Genomic DNA, 17,368 nt, shown 5'->3' with positions numbered 1-17,368 from the left:
CACCCACAAGCTCTCCACTCGCAAATCGCAGCCTCTCTTCAATGCTCCCACGGAACAATGAGGCCGGACCCCCGAGGTGAGTAAACTTTTAAAGGTGAAAAAATACCCTTCACCCCACTATCCCCAATCACTACTACGTTCCTTTTCCCTTTCTCTTTGCCTATGTCCTGCTGCAGCACTGTACCGTGTGCAGCTTGCTCACCAACCTCACCTGCCTCGTTCTCGTCCAGCCTGGAAGCAAGAACCTCAAACCTGTTATGCAGATTAAGAGGCTGAGGCCTCCGCTCCTCACCCCCCTTCCTCCTCCCAGCAGCCCCCTCTTGTCCCTGACCCTTAGAGTTAGCCAGTCTAGGGGGGGTGGATGTCACTTGCACCCCATTGACAATGGCATCCTCTCTCCCCCTGATGAGCCTCAGTGTCTGTAGCTCAGAGGCCAGCTCATTTACCGAGCTGGAGCTCCTCTAGCAACCTGCACTTACTGCAGACATGGTCACTGGGATGAACCCTAGGGTCCACCAGTTCCCACATCATACAGAAACCACACATCACATGCCCCTCCATTATTCACTGTAGTAGTTTTGAAAAAATTTTTTTGTTTTTTTTGTTTTTCAAACGAACTCACCTGGCCTTTTTTCCTTCCAGCCCTTTTTGATATTAAGCCCTAGTAGCTCACTCTGCTTCCCACTCACTCCGCTGCCCGCTCAGATGCTGCCCGCTGTCTACACCAGGCCTCCTTTTAAACCTGGCGCTGATTTAAAGCTGATGGCCCACAACTGCCTGCTAACCACTCCCTCAGAATTCTTAAAGCAGTAAATACAATAAATAAATGCTTTAAACAGTTCTACAAGGAACAAAGTGCTTTAAACTTATTTTAAACAGGTTTTTAACAGGTAAAATCTTAGCTCTCTCTCTGCTCCTTCACTCGTCTGCTCCAGCAAACAATGCAAGGCTTCACCTTGTGGTCAGTTGATATTTAAATCTGATGGACCACAACTGCCTGCTAACCACTCCCTCAGAATTCTTAAAGCAGTAAATACAATAAATAAATGCTTTAAACAGTTCTACAAAGAACAAAATGCTTTAAACTTATTTTAAACAGGTTTTTAACAGGTAAAATCTTAGCTCTCTCTCTGCTCCTTCACTCATCTGCTCCAGCAAACAATGTTGCTGTACAATAATTTCAATTCCGGCCTTGGATGACTGTGTCATCGATGTATCTAGTGTATAGCATCTTCAACCAATGCTATACACTAGATACATCGATGACATTGTCTTCATTTGGCCTCATGGTGAAGAATCACTGAAACAACTATATGATGATATCAACAAATTCCACCCCACCATCAGACTCACCATGGACTATTCCCCAGAATCAATTGCATTCTTGGACACACGCATCTCCATTAAGGACGGTCACCTCAGCACCTCACTGTACCGCAAGCCCACAGACAATCTCACAATGCTCCACTTCTCCAGTTTCCACCCTAAACATGTTAAAGAAGCCATTCCCTATGGACAAGCCCTCCGTATACACAGGATTTGCTCAGATGAGGAGGATCGTGACAGACACCTCCAGACCCTGAAAGATGCCCTCATAAGAACAGGATATGGTGCTCGACTCATAGATCGACAGTTCCGATGCGCCACAGCGAAAAACCGCACTGATCTCCTCAGAAGGCAAACACGGGACACAGTGGACAGAGTACCTTTTGTTGTCCAGTACTTCCCCGGAGCGGAGAAGCTACGACATCTTCTCCGGAGTCTTCAACATATCATTGACGAAGACGAACATCTCGCCAGGGCCATCCCCACACCCCCACTTCTTGCCTTCAGACAACCACACAACCTCAAACAGACCATTGTTCGCAGCAAACTACCCAGTCTTCAGGAGAACAGTGACCACAATTCCACACAACCCTGCCATAGCAACCTCTGCAAGACATGCCGGATCATCGACATGGATACCATCATCACGTGAGAATACCATCCACCAGGTACATGGTAAATACTCTTGCAACTCGGCCAACATTGTCTACCTGATACGTTGCAAGAAAGGATGTCCCGAAGCATGGTACATTGGGGAGACCATGCAGACGCTATGACAACGGATGAATGAACATCGCTCGACAATCACCAGGCAAGACTGTTCCCTTCCTGTTGGCGAACACTTCAGTGGTCACGGGCATTCAGCCTCTGACCTTCGGGTAAGCATTCTCCAAGGCGGCCTTCACGACACACGACAGCGCAGAGTCGCTGAGCAGAGACTGATAGCCAAGTTCCGCACACATGAAGACGGTCTCAACAGGGATCTTGGGTTCATGTCGCACTATCTGTAACCCCCGTGACTTGCCTGGGTTTGCAAAACCTCACTTACTGTACTGTGTGGAGACAATACACATCTCTGTAACCTGTGATCAGTGCTCCTTCCACTCACATTGTCAGCCACTTCAGGTCTTGAACAGCAGGTTAGGTGTAAGGATTCGCACTTTGATCAGTAATCTCTAAACTGTCTGTGCTTTATATGCTCTGTCTGAGGCCAGAACTCTCCATTCACCTGACGAAGAGGCAGTCCCCTCGAAAGCTTGTGAGTATTATCAAATAAATCGGTTGGACTAAAACCTGGTGTTGTCAGACTTTTTACTGTGTTTACGCCAGTCCAACGCCGGCATTCCCACATCAGGAGAGACCTTGTCAAAGGCTTTACTGAAATCCATGTAGACAAAATCCACTGCCCTACCTTCATCAATCACCTTCGTCACTTCCTCAAAAAAACTTGATCAAGTGAGTGAGACACGATCTCCCCTTCACAAAACCATGTTGCCTCTCATTAATACGTCCACTTATTTCCAAATGGGAGTAAATCCTGTCTTGAAGAATTCTCTCCAATAATTTCCCGAACACTGATGTAAGGCTCACCGGCCTTTAATTACCTGGATTATCCTTACTACCATTCTCAAAGGGACAATATTCTGCAGTCCTCTAGGATCTCCCCTGTTGCCAGTGAGGATGCAAAGATTTCTCTCAAGGCAATTTCCTCCCTTGCCTCTCTCAGTATTTTGGCGTATCTCCCATCAGGGCCTGGGGATTTGTGTACCTTAATGTTTCTCAAGACCCCCAATACCTCCTTTTTTGATCTCAACATGACTCTGCATTAGGGTAGGGCCTCATCATCCACCAAGTCCTTCTCTTTGAATACTGATGCAAATACTCAATACTTCACCATTTCCTCTGGCTCCATGCATAGATTCCCTCTCCTGTCCTTGAGTGGGCTAACCTTCTCCCTGGTTACCCTTTTGCTCTTTATATATGTATAAAATATGTATATACATAAATTTTATATATATAAAGTACAGTATCTCTAAAATATATGTAGAACTTAGTGTGGAGGGAGTGGAAACAGTCTTAGCTGTGGCAACTATTGGAATATTTTTCAATTTTTGCTAAGTAACTATTTACTATTTAGCTTTTATAATGAATACATCTTTGCCAGTGGGTGACATGAAAATAAATAGCATGTGGTTTTAAATGAATAACTCCTAAAGTAAAATATTCATAGCATAGGATATTGAGTTGGATTTATAATTTCATTTTTACTGTAAATGTGAGACTTGATCAAAGTTATAGCTCATGGAATAAAAAGAACAGCAGCAACATGGATATGGAATTGGCTGAGCAACAGAAAAAATGATTAGTGGTTAATGAATATTAGTTGTGCGACCCTTGTTTTTCCTGATCTGTATTGGCCTAGACCTTGGTGTACATGACAATTTCAAAATATGTGAAGTTTGTAAGCCTTGTGAACCGTGAGGAGGATAACCTAGAACTTCAAAAGGACATAGGTCTTTTTTTCAGCATGGAAGCAGGCCCTTCAGCCCAACTTGTCCACGCCACCCTTTTTTTAAAACCCCTAATCTAATCCCAATTGCCCACATTTGGCCCATATCTCTCTATACCCATCTTACCCATTTAACTATCTAACTGCTTTTTAAAAGACAAAATTGTAACCGCCTCAACTACTACCTCTGGCAGCTTGTTCCAGACACTCACCACCCTCTGTGTGAAACAATTGCCCCTCTGGACTGTTTTATATCCCCTTTTATATGGGGATCGCCTTGGCGAATCTTCAATATGTCATTGATGAAGATGAACATCTTGCCAAGGCGATCCCCACACCCCCACTTTTTGCCTTCAAACAACCATACAACTTCAAACAGACCATTGTCCGCAGCAAACTACCAAGCCTTCAGGAGAACAGTAAACACGACACCATACAACCCTGCCACAGCAACCTCTGCAAGACATACCGCATCATCGACACGAATGCCATCATCTCGTGTGAGAACACCATCCACCAGGTACACGGTACATACTGTTGCAACTCCGCCAACGTTGTCTACCTGGAAAGGATGTCCCGAGACATGGTACATTGGGTAGACCATGCAGACACTACGACGACGGATGAATGAATACCGCTCGACAATCACCAGGCACCCCTTTTGCATACCCAACAAGTAAACAAACTCAAATTAACTTAGGGACAAAGTAAGAGAGGCAGCGCCCCAAAAAGGAAGGGGGGATGGCCCAAACAGAAACCAAAGTCCAAAGGAAACTTAAAACATTAAATCAAAATGTGATTGTCAGGGGTCTATAACGTACACCAGCCCCTGCGGTGCCCAGCGAGCACGGAAGGCGTCAACTGCGCCTGTGGACACCGCATGCTCCCTCTCCAGGGATACCTGGCCATGAATGTAGCTGCGGTAGAGGGGCAGACAGCCGGGATGGACGGCCTCATCGATCACCTGCTGCCTGGACCTATTGATGGCGCATCTTGCCAGGCCCAGGAGCAGGTTCACGAGGAGGGCGTCCTGATACGCCCCTCTCCGCACCAGATGCCCGTAGATTAGGAGCGTGGGACTGAAGTGCAAACAAAACATCAGTAAAAGGTGTTTGAGAAAACCAAAAAGGGTGTGCAATCTATAACACAAAATGTAGACATGGTCCACGGACTCCTTGAGGCCACAGAAAGGGCAGTCTCAGGAGCCCGTGAAAAGGAAAAACCTACAGTTATACGGCACCGCTGCGTGCAGCAACCTCCACCCCAGGTCCCCGAGGTAATTAGGGGAGATCCCTCCGTAGAGGGACCTCTGCCGCCTGGCGGCAACAAGGCCCGCCAAGGTGTATCCGGGTGACAGGTGAGAACGCAGTAGTGGAAGGTGCGCAGCAGCAGCCCATACAGGAAACGCTCCGCGCAGTGGAAAAGGGCATGGAGGTCATTTCCGCGAGATGGCTCGTAGTGGGGCGCCTGACCTGGTTGGGCGGGGTGGGGGGGGAGGGGAGGTCTAGGCTTCGGGCCAGTGTGGAATTCTGTCCGAACAGGGGAATGCTCAGGATCCCACCATACGCCTGCTCCGCCTCGAGCCTATGTGTGCACTCGGGGCCGAGCGTGACCATCCTAAGGTCTTGGATGGCTTTGGCCGCTTGCCAGACAGGCACCCCTGCGCGCTCAGCCAGCACGTAGGGGCTCATCCAACCTGCTCCTCTGCCATCCAGTATGTCCCTGATCCTGGTCACCCCAGCGCCCACGGCCCTCCGTTCCACCAGCCAGCTGAAGTTGTAAGGCTGGAGGTGTGGATTCCTGAGCAGCGGCTCTCGCACAATAGCCGCTACTCCTGACGGGGGAGAGCTGCATCGCGAGGTGGCTGCGTTCCAGATCGTGAGGAGGTCCTGGTAAAAGACAGGCAACTCCCGCAATGAGGACGGAATACGCCCCAGATTGATATGCAGGAGCTGCATCTCGTAGTTGAGGCTGTGCAACTGGCGGAAGAAATACGTTGCCAGGGCACGCCATCGTGAAGGAGGCTTGACGTATAGGTATCACTGCAGGATCTGGAGGTGGAAGGTCGCTACCTGCGTGCGGAGGCACACCAGACCTTGTCTGCCCTCCTCAAGCGGGAGATGCAGAATCTCGGCAGAGACCCAGTACAGTCAATTGTCCCAGAAGAACCGCACGAGGGTCTTCTGCATGTTTGTGACAAATCCAGGGGGAGGGGTCAAAGTGACCAGCCAGTACCACAGCACGGAGGTGACCAGCTGGTTTATGACAAGAACTCGCGCCCTGTAGGACAGCACTCGGAGCAGTCCTGTCTAGCGAGCCAGGTGGGCGGAGACTTTGGCCTCCAGCTCCCACCAGTTCTCTGGCCAGGATTCCTCGGCTGGGCAGAGATGGACCCCCAGGTAGAGGAGGTTGGTCCTGCTCCAGGTGAAAGGCCTGAGCTCCTCCGGAAGGGGATTTGACTCCCAAGGACCGACCAGGAGTCCGGAACACTTGACCCAGTTGATCCTGGTGGAGGACGTGGCGGAGTACACCCCCTGGCATTCTCGCATCCTCCGCAGGTCAACCGGTGAACATGAGGAGCACGTCATTGGCGTAGGCCGACAGGACCACCCCTAAGTCCGGGCTGCGCGGAGTCAAACCCGACAACCTCCTCCGCAAGAGGCGCAGGAATGGCTCCATGCATATAGAATAGAGTTGGCCGGACAAGGGGCAGCCCTGCCGTACTCCTCTCCCAAAGTGAAGAGGCGCCGTCAGTGACCCGTTAACCTTAATCAGACACTCTGCGGCAGAGTACAGTAATTGGATCCAGGTGACAAAATGCATCCCGAGCCCGAATGTCCGCAGAGTCCCGAGTAAATACTCGTGCTCTACCCTATCAAATGCCTTCTCCTGATCTAAGGACAAGAAGGCGCTCGACAGACCAGTCCTCTGGGAATGGTGGATCAAATCCCAGCCCAGATGGATATTGTCGCGGATTGAACGGCCCGGGACCGTGTAGGACTGGTCGGGGTGGATCACGTGGTCCAGCACGGATCCAAGACGTGAAGCCATCGCCCTGACAAAGATTTTATAATCCGTGCTGAGGGGGGAGACCAGGCACCAGTTTAAGTTGCCGGAGATCCCCCTTCTTCGGCAGCAGAGCTATGACTGCCCTGCGCCACGAAAGGGGCATCTCCCCGGTAGCAATGCTCTCCCCCAGGACCCCTGCGTAGTTGTTCCTCAGGATGTCCCAGAGCGCCCTGAAGAACTCTACGGTCAGCCCGTCCAGCCCTGGGGCCTTTCCCCATTGGAGGCTGTTGAGGGTGCCGGTCAGCTCGGTCACGGTGATGGGGGCCTCGAGCCTGACGATGCCCTCTGGGCTGATTTGCGGAATGTCCTCCCACAGAACTCTGTGGGCATCATCGCTGGATGGATCTGGAGAGAAGAGGGAGGTGTAATAATCCCGGGCGATGGCCTGGATGCCCTCCGGATCCGAGACAGGGGAAACCGTTGTCGGCCAGCAGCGTAAGGATCTGCTGACAGTTAGCCCGCCCTTTTTCCAGCGAGTAGAAGAAGGGGGAGCCGCGGTCCAGGTCCACTTGGAACTGGAGCCACGACCTCACGTACGCGGCACAGGACCCGACGAGTTGCAGGTCCCGCAGCGCGTCCTTCTTCTCCCTGTACTCCAGACACAGGGCCGGGTCCGCATCGGACTGACTGAGACGTGCCTCCAGGTCGAACAGCGCCTTCTCCAACTTGTCGACCCCCTCGCGTACTCCTGACAGAAGGTACGGATGTGAATCTTGCCCACATCCCACCATAGCCTCAAGGAGGGGAAGCCTCCCCACTTCCTTCTCCAGCCGGTCCAGAATTGATGGAATGAGTCCAGGAAGCGCTCGTCCTCCAGCAGCGTGTTGTTAAAATGCCAGTACGCTGAGCTCCCCCCCCACCCCGACACAAGATGGAACATACTCTGCCCACACCAGGTGGTGGTCTGTGCTCGGCACCTGCCACATGGAAGCTGATGGCACGCCGGACACATACGCCCTCGAAACGTAAAGGCAGTCGAAAGTGAAAGCTTTGGAGCCAGGATGGAGATGTCACCAGGCGTCCACCAAGTCGTGGGTCCCGAGCAGGTCCCGCAACTTCACCATCGCCGGGGTGCGCCACAAGGGGCCAACGCAGTCCCGTGCCTCGAGGGTGCAGTTGAAATCCCCCTCTAGGATGATGCATTCGGCCCCCGCGATGGTGTCGAGATGAGCGGACACTTTCTTGTAGAAAGTCGTTTGCTGTGGTCCGGCAGCTGGGCTGTAGACGTTCACCAAGTGAATGACCATGCCTCCCTCTTGGACCTTCAAGTGCAGCAACCGGCCTGGCACCAGCTCCTTGACCCCCAAGATCTCCAGGTGAAAATGCGGGGCCAACAAGATTGTCTCCAGCGGAGTGGGTATCACAAGGCAAGACTGTTTTCTTCCTGTTGGCAAACACTTCAGCGGTCATGGGCATTCGGCCTCTGATCTTCGGATAAACGTTCTCCAAGGCAGCCTTCACGACATACAACAGCACAGAGTCGATGAGCAGAAACTGATAGCCAAGTTCCACACACGAGGACGGCCTCAACCAGGATCTTGGGTTCATGTCACATTATTTGTAACCCCCATGACTTGACTGGGCTTGCAGCATCTCACTTATTGTCCTGTCTGGAGACAAAGGCTAATGGGATGCTGGCCTTCATAGCGAGGGGGATTGAATATAAAAGTAGGGAGGTCTTGCTGCAGCTGTATAGGGCATTGGTGAGGCCGCAGCTGGAGTACTGTGTGCAGTTTTGGGCGCCGCACTTACGCAAGGATATTTTGGCCTTGGAGGGAGTGCAGAGGAGGTTTACTAGGCTGATACTGGAGTTGAGGGGGTTGAGCTATGAGGAGAGGCTGAATAAACTAGGCTTGTATTCGTTAGAGTTTAGAAGAATGAGGGGAGATCTCATTGAGACATATAAGATGATGAATGGGATGGATAGGATAGAGGTGGAGAGACTCTTCCTGCTCAGAAAGGACAGTAGGTCTAGGGGGAACAGCCTCAAGATAAAGGGGGGGCGGTTTAGAACGGAGTTGAGGAGGAACTTCTTCAGTCAAAGGGTGGTGAATCTCTGGAATTCTCTGCCCGTTGAAGTGGTGGAGGCTGCCTCGCTAAATATTTTTAAGACGCGGGTTGATGGGTTTTTGATAAGCGAGGGGATTAAGGGTTATGGGGAGAGGGCGGGAATGTGGAACTGAGTCACGACAGATCAGCCATGATCTTATTGAATGGCGGGGCAGGCTCGAAGGGCTAGATGGCCTACTCCTGCTCCTATTTCTTATGTTCTATGCTTAATGCTATCTCCACTCACATTGTCTGCAATGCGATAAGTCCTTTAAGACTTGAATAGCTGTAAAGACCCACATTCTAATCAGTATTCTGTAAACTGAGTACATGCCTTTATATATGCTCTGTTTGTGGTCAGAACTCCCCACTCTCCTGACGAAGGGGAAAAGCCCCAAAAGCTAGTGGCGTTTGTTACCGAATAAACCTGTTGGACTTTAACCTGGTGTTGTGAGACTTCTTACCATATTGAAGCACTCCAGAGAGCAACAGGATCTGTGTAGAAAACCTGAATTTATTGCACTTGGTGCGATGGTCATTTTGAAACTTTTGCAATCTTCTTTCAGATATGAATCAATTATATTTTTGCAAAATAAAGTATTCATTCCTTCTCAGCCTTTTGGCTAAAATGGAAGTCTGCTGTCATACTTTTGAATGAACCTACCTTGTATTAAGTTGATCTTTCTCTACACCCTATCCATAACTGACATTACATGCTGCACTCCTTGTAGGATGAAGCCTGAGATCAGATTTAATGCCTATTCTTCTCTGCTTGGAACTTGTATGTCTCTTTGGCAAGGTGATGGATTAAGGGCTTGTCCTGCCACGGAATAATATTTTAAATATTCTAAAGCCCAAAGAAGATTCATTATGCTTCATTAATCACATGTTAATTTGTCTGTCACCAACAGTGATTTACCTGGTTCACCTGTTCTTGCACCCCCTTCACAATTACACCCTTCATTTTACACTGTCTTGCTAAATTGTTCCTCTCAAATTGAATCACTTCATACTTCTCTCCATTAATGTCATCTGTAATTTGTCTGTTCAACTCGCAGCTTGAGTCACTGTCTGTGCAGAGTCTGCAGCTCTCTCCATGGGTTTCCTCCGGTTGCCTCAGATGATGTGCTGGTTACGGTGCACTGGCCGTGCTAAATTCTCGAATAGGCGCTGGAGTGTGGCGACTGGGGGATGTTCACAGTGACTTCATTGCAGTATCAATGTAAGCCTACTTGTGATACCAATAAATAAACCTTAAAAAACTCTTCGCAGTTTCGAATATTTCAAAGTCCTCTTGAGATTTGTGCAAGACAAGTGAATTCTAAAGGGTTCGAAACAGTTGCTGGGCCATTATTTTCCCCTCACCCGCAGCCACAAGCGGAACCTTTGTGCTGGGATCTGCAGCGTCCGGAAGGGGTTGGGCTGGGGGAGGGGAACCGCAGCTGCGGCGGTTGTGACGGTTGGAGTGCACGCGCAGCAGGAGCAGCTCCGGGTGGGCATGAGCGGGAAAGCGGCGCCCCGAGGGCGGGATCCGGCTCAGAGCTGCCGGCCCTACCGCCGCCGCAATGGGGTTTTCTCCTGGGTGCAAGGCCGATCGATTAGCCGCGGCCTCAGTCCGCTGGTTGACCCGGTTCGGGAAACCTACTGCATCATGACTAGTCTGTACGGATCCATGAACCCCGCCGACTCGGTAACTCTCAGCACCCAGACCCACGGAGCCGCATTCAACCTGGAGTACTCACCCGATGGGTAAGGAGCCGCGGCCAGATCGGCAGCACAACGGGAGACGGATCTCGAACAAGCCCCCTAACGCCCTCCTACTGCACCTCCCCACCTCCCCCCCTCCACCCCCTGTCTCCCCCCCTCCACCCCCCGTCTCCCCCTCCACCCCCCCGTCTCCCCCCTCCACCCCCCCGTCTCCCCCCTCCACCCCCTGTCTCCCCCCTCCCCCCCTCCACCCCCTGTCTCCCCCCTCCCCCCCTCCACCCCCTGTCTCCCCCCTCCCCCCCTCCACCCCCTGTCTCCCCCCTCCCCCCTCCACCCCCTGTCTCCCCCCTCCCCCCCTCCACCCCCTGTCTCCCCCCTCCCCCCCTCCACCCCCTGTCTCCCCCCTCCCCCCCTCCACCCCCTGTCTCCCCCCTCCCCCCCTCCACCCCCCCGTCTCCCCCCTCCCCCCTTCCACCCCCCCGTCTCCCCCGTCCCCCCCTCCACCCCCCCGTCTCCCCCGTCCCCCCTCCACCCCCCCCGTCTCCCCCCTCCACCCCCCCCCGTCTCCCCCCTCCACCCCCCCGTCTCCCCCCTCCACCCCCCCCGTCTCCCCCCTCCACCCCCCCCCGTCTCCCCCCTCCACCCCCCCCCGTCTCCCCCCTCCACCCCCCCCCGTCTCCCCCCTCCACCCCCCCCGTCTCCCCCCTCCACCCCCCCCGTCTCCCCCCTCCACCCCCCCCGTCTCCCCCCTCCACCCCCCCCGTCTCCCCCCTCCACCCCCCCGTCTCCCCCCTCCACCCCCCCCCGTCTCCCCCCTCCACCCCCCCCCGTCTCCCCCCTCCACCCCCCCCGTCTCCCCCCTCCACCCCCCCCGTCTCCCCCCTCCACCCCCCCCGTCTCCCCCCTCCACCCCCCCCGTCTCCCCCCTCCACCCCCCCCCCCGTCTCCCCCCTCCACCCCCCCGTCTCCCCCCTCCACCCCCCCGTCTCCCCCCTCCACCCCCCCGTCTCCCCCCTCCACCCCCTGTCTCCCCCCTCCCCCCTCCACCCCCTATCTCCCCCCTCCCCCCTCCACCCCCCCGTCTCCCCCCTCCCCCCCTCCACCCCCCCCGTCTCCCCCCTCCACCCCCCCCGTCTCCCCCCTCCCCCCCTCCACCCCCCCGTCTCCCCCCTCCACCCCCCCTCCCCCCGTCTCCCCCCTCCACCCCCCCGTCTCCCCCCTCCACCCCCCCGTCTCCCCCCTCCACCCCCCCGTCTCCCCCCTCCACCCCCCCGTCTCCCCCCTCCACCCCCCCGTCTCCCCCCTCCACCCCCCCGTCTCCCCCCTCCACCCCCCCGTCTCCCCCCTCCACCCCCCCGTCTCCCCCCTCCACCCCCCCGTCTCCCCCCTCCACCCCCCCGTCTCCCCCCTCCACCCCCCCGTCTCCTCCCCCCCCGTCTCCTCCCCCCCCCGTCTCCACCCCCCCCCCGTCTCCCCCCTCCACCCTCTCCCCCCTCCACCCCCCCCGTCTCCCCCCTCCACCACCCCCCGTCTCCCCCCTCCACCACCCCCCGTCTCCCCCCTCCACCACCCCCCGTCTCCCCCCTCCACCCCTCCGTCTCTCTCCCTCCACCCCTCCGTCTCTCTCCCTCCCCCCCCCTCCGTCTCTCTCCCTCCCCCCCCCTCCGTCTCTCTCCCTCCCCCCCCCTCCGTCTCTCTCCCTCCCCCCCCCTCCGTCTCTCTCCCTCCCCCCCCCTCCGTCTCTCTCCCTCCCCCCCCCTCCGTCTCTCTCCCTCCCCCCCCCTCCGTCTCTCTCCCTCCCCCCCCCTCCGTCTCTCTCCCTCCCCCCCCCTCCGTCTCTCTCCCTCCCCCCCCCTCCGTCTCTCTCCCTCCCCCCCCCTCCGTCTCTCTCCCTCCCCCCCCCTCCGTCTCTCTCCCTCCCCCCCCCTCCGTCTCTCTCCCTCCCCCCCCCTCCGTCTCTCTCCCTCCCCCCCCCTCCGTCTCTCTCCCTCCCCCCCCCTCCGTCTCTCTCCCTCCCCCCCCCTCCGTCTCTCTCCCTCCCCCCCCCTCCGTCTCTCTCCCTCCCCCCCCCTCCGTCTCTCTCCCTCCCCCCCCCCTCCGTCTCTCTCCCTCCCCCCCCCCTCCGTCTCTCTCCCTCCCCCCCCCCTCCGTCTCTCTCCCTCCCCCCCCCCTCCGTCTCTCTCCCTCCCCCCCCCCTCCGTCTCTCTCCCTCCCCCCCCCCTCCGTCTCTCTCCCTCCCCCCCCCCTCCGTCTCTCTCCCTCCCCCCCCCCTCCGTCTCTCTCCCTCCCCCCCCCTCCGTCTCTCTCCCTCCCCCCCCCTCCGTCTCTCTCCCTCCCCCCCCCTCCGTCTCTCTCCCTCCCCCCCCCTCCGTCTCTCTCCCTCCCCCCCCCTCCGTCTCTCTCCCTCCCCCCCCCTCCGTCTCTCTCCCTCCCCCCCCCTCCGTCTCTCTCCCTCCCCCCCCCTCCGTCTCTCTCCCTCCCCCCCCCTCCGTCTCTCTCCCTCCCCCCCCCTCCGTCTCTCTCCCTCCCCCCCCCTCCGTCTCTCTCCCTCCCCCCCCCTCCGTCTCTCTCCCTCCCCCCCCCTCCGTCTCTCTCCCTCCCCCCCCCTCCGTCTCTCTCCCCCCCCCCCTCCGTCTCTCTCCCTCCCCCCCCCCTCCGTCTCTCTCCCTCCCCCCCCCCTCCGTCTCTCTCCCTCCCCCCCCCCTCCGTCTCTCTCCCTCCCCCCCCCCTTCCGTCTCTCTCCCTCCCCCCCCCCCTCCGTCTCTCTCCCTCCCCCCCCCCCTCCGTCTCTCTCCCTCCCCCCCCCTCCGTCTCTCTCCCTCCCCCCCCCTCCGTCTCTCTCCCTCCCCCCGGCACTGTGTCGCCGTTTCCCACTCCCCACATGCTTGGTCCTCCCCACCCCAAATTAAGTTATAATCTAAAATTTGACATAAATAATCCAGCTGTCCAACAGACATTGCTAGCTGAGTCAGAGTTTGACCTACAAAAGGCTACGGAAATAGCTTTGTCTATGGAATATGCAGAACAAGACACTCAAGAATTGCAAAGCACGCTTGAAGGCAAGCTCTACTGGCTTGCAAGAGGGGTTGCAAGCTGCTGCAGCACTGGAGTTGAATGCCTATTCAAGCAAACGAAGGGAAACTGAAGTAGAAAATGGATAAAATCCATCATATCAATCAAACAAGAAGTTTTGGGATGCAGTGTTTCAGGTGCTGAGCCTGTTCAATTCAGGAAAGGGCCAGAAGCCAGTCTTGGCCCACAGTATGGGGGTGTGCCAGTCACCAAAACAGAATGTTTTGACACTGAATCACATTATCCTGGGCAAAGTGGCCCCAATAACTGGTATTGCTGGTGGATGGACGTCCTTTGGGAATGGAATTGGATACCAGGGCTTCGGCAACTGTCATCGGGGAACAAATTTACCATTGCTTGCAGACAGGTTCCAACCACTGAGTTTGGAAAACACCGTGGCCAGTCTAGCCACTTATACAGGAGAAGCACATAAAATCAATGATGGCTCCCGTAGCTTACAGCAATCGGCCAGCTCCTGCGTATTCGGTTTGGTTTGATTTATTATTGTCGTATGTATGCGTATGCAGTGAAAAGCATACTGTTCATAGAGAGGAAAAGGAAAAGATGCAGAATATAGTGTTAAAATCATAGCTAGGATGTAGCGAAAGATCAATTTAAAGCAAAGTAGGTTCATTCAAAAGACTGATGGCAAGAAACTGTTGAAACAGAATGTTTTCTATGGTGCATCTGTAAAAAATTGGTGAGAGTTGTAGTGGACATGCCAAATTTCCTTCATCTTCTGAGAAAGTAGAGGCATTGGTAGGCTTTCTTAACCATAGCATCAGCATGTAGTGACCTGGATACCTAAAAACTCTAAGCTCTTGACCATTTCTATTTCGTCTCCATTGATGTAGACACTATGCTTCATGAAGTCAGTGACTATCTCCTTCACTTTATTGACATTGAGGGAGAGATTATTGTTGCCGCACCAATTCACCAGATTCTGTATCTCTTTCCTGTCGCCCATCTTGTCATTGTCTGAGGACTGACCCAATATAGTGGTGTTATCAGCAAACTTAAAAATCGAATTTGAGAGAAATTTACCCAGTAGTTATAGGTTTATAAGGAGTATAGTAAGGGGCTGAGGACACAGCCTTGTGGGGCACCGATGTTGAGGACGATTGTGGAGGAGGTGTTATTTTTGCTGTCCTTACCGATTACGGTCTGTGTGTTGGAAAGTCTAGGATTCAGATGCAGAGGGAGTAGCCAAGTTTTAGGCCAGAGAGTTTGGAGATGAGTTTTGTAGGAATAATGGTGTTGAAGGCTGAGCTACAGTCAATTAGTAGGAGTCTGACATAGGTGTCTTTGTTAACCAGGTGTTCCAGGGTTGAGGGTAGGGCCAAGGAGATGGCATCTGCTATGGATGCTTATTGTTGTACTTGTGCAAGGACGAAGCCTGATGGGGAGGGACTGGCTCTAACATATTAAATTAAGGTGGGTAGAAAGATTCAAACTACGTAAGGGGGCAAATATACAAAATAATCCAAAGATAATCTAAGGTTTTCTGAGAAGAACTAGGAAAAAATACAATATGTATGTGTACCCTGAAACCACATCTAAGTAGTACAGAGCAATACCAAAACCTTATTCAATGTTGGAAAAGGTGGAAGCAGAACTTAAATGCCGTGAAGATCTGGGCATCTTGAGACCGGTGAGGTTTGCAGAATGGGCTGCAACAATTGTTCCCATTATCAAACTGGACAAGCCTGTCAGCATTTGCAGGGATTACAAGCTGCCAGTTGAGCGGCCACATTAGATAGATATCCCATTGTCAAAATTGTGGATGTATGTGCCAGATTAGCTGGTGGCTTGGCATTTACTAAGCTAGATACAAGTCTTGCTTGCTTACAACTTGAATTGGACATCCTGAAAATACTATCAGCACTCCCAAGTTATACCACATTACCATTTGGAGTATCGTTGGCGCACGTGATTTTTCAGCCAGCTGTGGGGAATTTATTACCGGGGGTACTGAGAGTTGTAGTTGATTTATGCAAAAGTGTTGATTCCTGATTCTACGGAAGAGGAGCACTTAGCCAATTAAAAAGGTTAACTATTGCTGGAATGCATTTGAGATGGGAAAAATGTACCATTCACTTGGATTAGGTAACCTACTTGGAGCACTAGGTAGGCACCAAGGGTTTGCACCTCTTGGAAAAAAAATGTAAAGGCCATTCCCGGGGATAACACAGCTAAAATCTTTCCTGGGTATGGTAAATTACTATGGTAAATTAATTCTGTATTTGGCCACTTTGGTAGCACCTTTGGTGCTTCTGCAGTAAGGTGTGCAAAAGTGGTTTTGGAAGGTGCTTCAAAGTGAGATTTTCAATCTGGTTAAGCAACAGCTTCTGTCGACAAGTCTACTGATGCATTTTAATCCTTAAAAAAAAGGTTCTCTGACGTGTCTCCATATAGAAGACAATTGCAGCCATACTCACTCATGGATTGAAGGATGGAACGGCTTATGTATCAAGGACTGTCACTGAAGCTAAAAAGGGTACTCCCAAATCGAAAAAGAATTAGCGGTCATGTTTGGCATCAGGAAACTTCACTATGTATATATGGAAGATATTTCACAATAATAGAGAATAAACTATTATTGGGATTATTCAAAGAAGATAAAGCAGCCCTTCCCTTTGCTTCTGCCCGAAAAAAATGTTGGGTCTTATTGATCTCGGCACATGACGATACTTTGGAGTCCAGATAGTCAACGCTGCTGCTTTAAGCGGCCTCCATTGCCTTTAGATTCAATTCACCTGCCAGCACCTGAAAAAGTTGTACTGACTTTGAAGTGCTGCACAACAGCCTTGTGGGCAAAGTTATTGCTCGTAGAATAAAATGATCACTAGCAACATGGATACAGAATTGTCTAGGTGGGTGATAGGAAATGTAGAGTAGTGGTTCTTGGATGTTATTTGGACTGGAGGAAGCCTTCTAGTGGAGTACCCCAGGGATTGGTTTAGGACTCCTGCTCTTCCTGAGATCTACATAAAATCCCAATATTCAAAAAGGGAGGAAGAGGAGGAGAAAAGAATTACAGACTAGTTTGCAGGCAAGTATGTCCTTTCTTAGGCAGAGACAGATCAGTAGCAGGGAAGGTGCTGGAGACTATTACAAAAGACGTGATAATGGAACATTTGGAAAGCATTAACTGGATTGAGCAAAGCCAGTATGAGTTAATTAAAGGCAAAGCATGCTTAATAAATCTATTTGAGCATTTTGAGGATGTAACTAGTAGAATAAATAAGACTATAAGTCACAGGAGCAGAATTAAGCTGCTCGGCTCATCATGTTTGCTCCGCCATTCGATCGTGGCTGATATTTTTCTCATCCCCATTCTCCTGTCTTTTCCCCATAACCCCGATCCCCTTATTAATCAAGAACCTATCTGTCTCTGTCTTAAAGCCACTCAATGACCTGGCCTCCACAGCCTTCTGCGGCAAAGAGTTCCACAGATTCTGATGCAGTGGATGTATTTTTGATAAGGTCCTTCGCAAGAGGTTAATGGGCAAAATTAAAGCACATGGGATATGTGATGATATATTGGCGTGGATTGGGAATTGGTTGGTTGATTGAGTTTTTCGAGGAAGTGACAAAGATGATGAGGGAAAGCAGTGGATGTTGTTTACATAGACT

At 53.0% G+C, this 17,368-nt stretch overlaps 1 protein-coding gene across 2 annotated transcripts in view; it reads left to right on the top strand.

The window, feature by feature from the left end:
• Positions 1-10,418: 10,418 nt before the first annotated feature.
• wdr32 (WD repeat domain 32) overlaps positions 10,419-17,368 on the top strand; it is a 104,857-nt gene continuing 97,907 nt past the window's right edge. For both annotated transcript variants that reach the window (XM_080196446.1, XM_080196438.1), the window contains exon 1: positions 10,419-10,702. In XM_080196446.1, the coding sequence (XP_080052572.1) occupies positions 10,452-10,702 (251 nt within the window). In that variant the 5' untranslated portion in view covers positions 10,419-10,451. The remainder of the gene's footprint in view (positions 10,703-17,368) is intronic.

The sequence above is a fragment of the Carcharhinus amblyrhynchos genome, chromosome 1, assembly GCF_965287045.1.
Source record: "Carcharhinus amblyrhynchos chromosome 1, sCarAmb.v2.hapA, whole genome shotgun sequence".
In the NCBI taxonomy this organism is placed as follows: Eukaryota; Metazoa; Chordata; class Chondrichthyes; order Carcharhiniformes; family Carcharhinidae; genus Carcharhinus; species Carcharhinus amblyrhynchos.
This window is presented reverse-complemented; position numbering and strand designations above follow the sequence as displayed.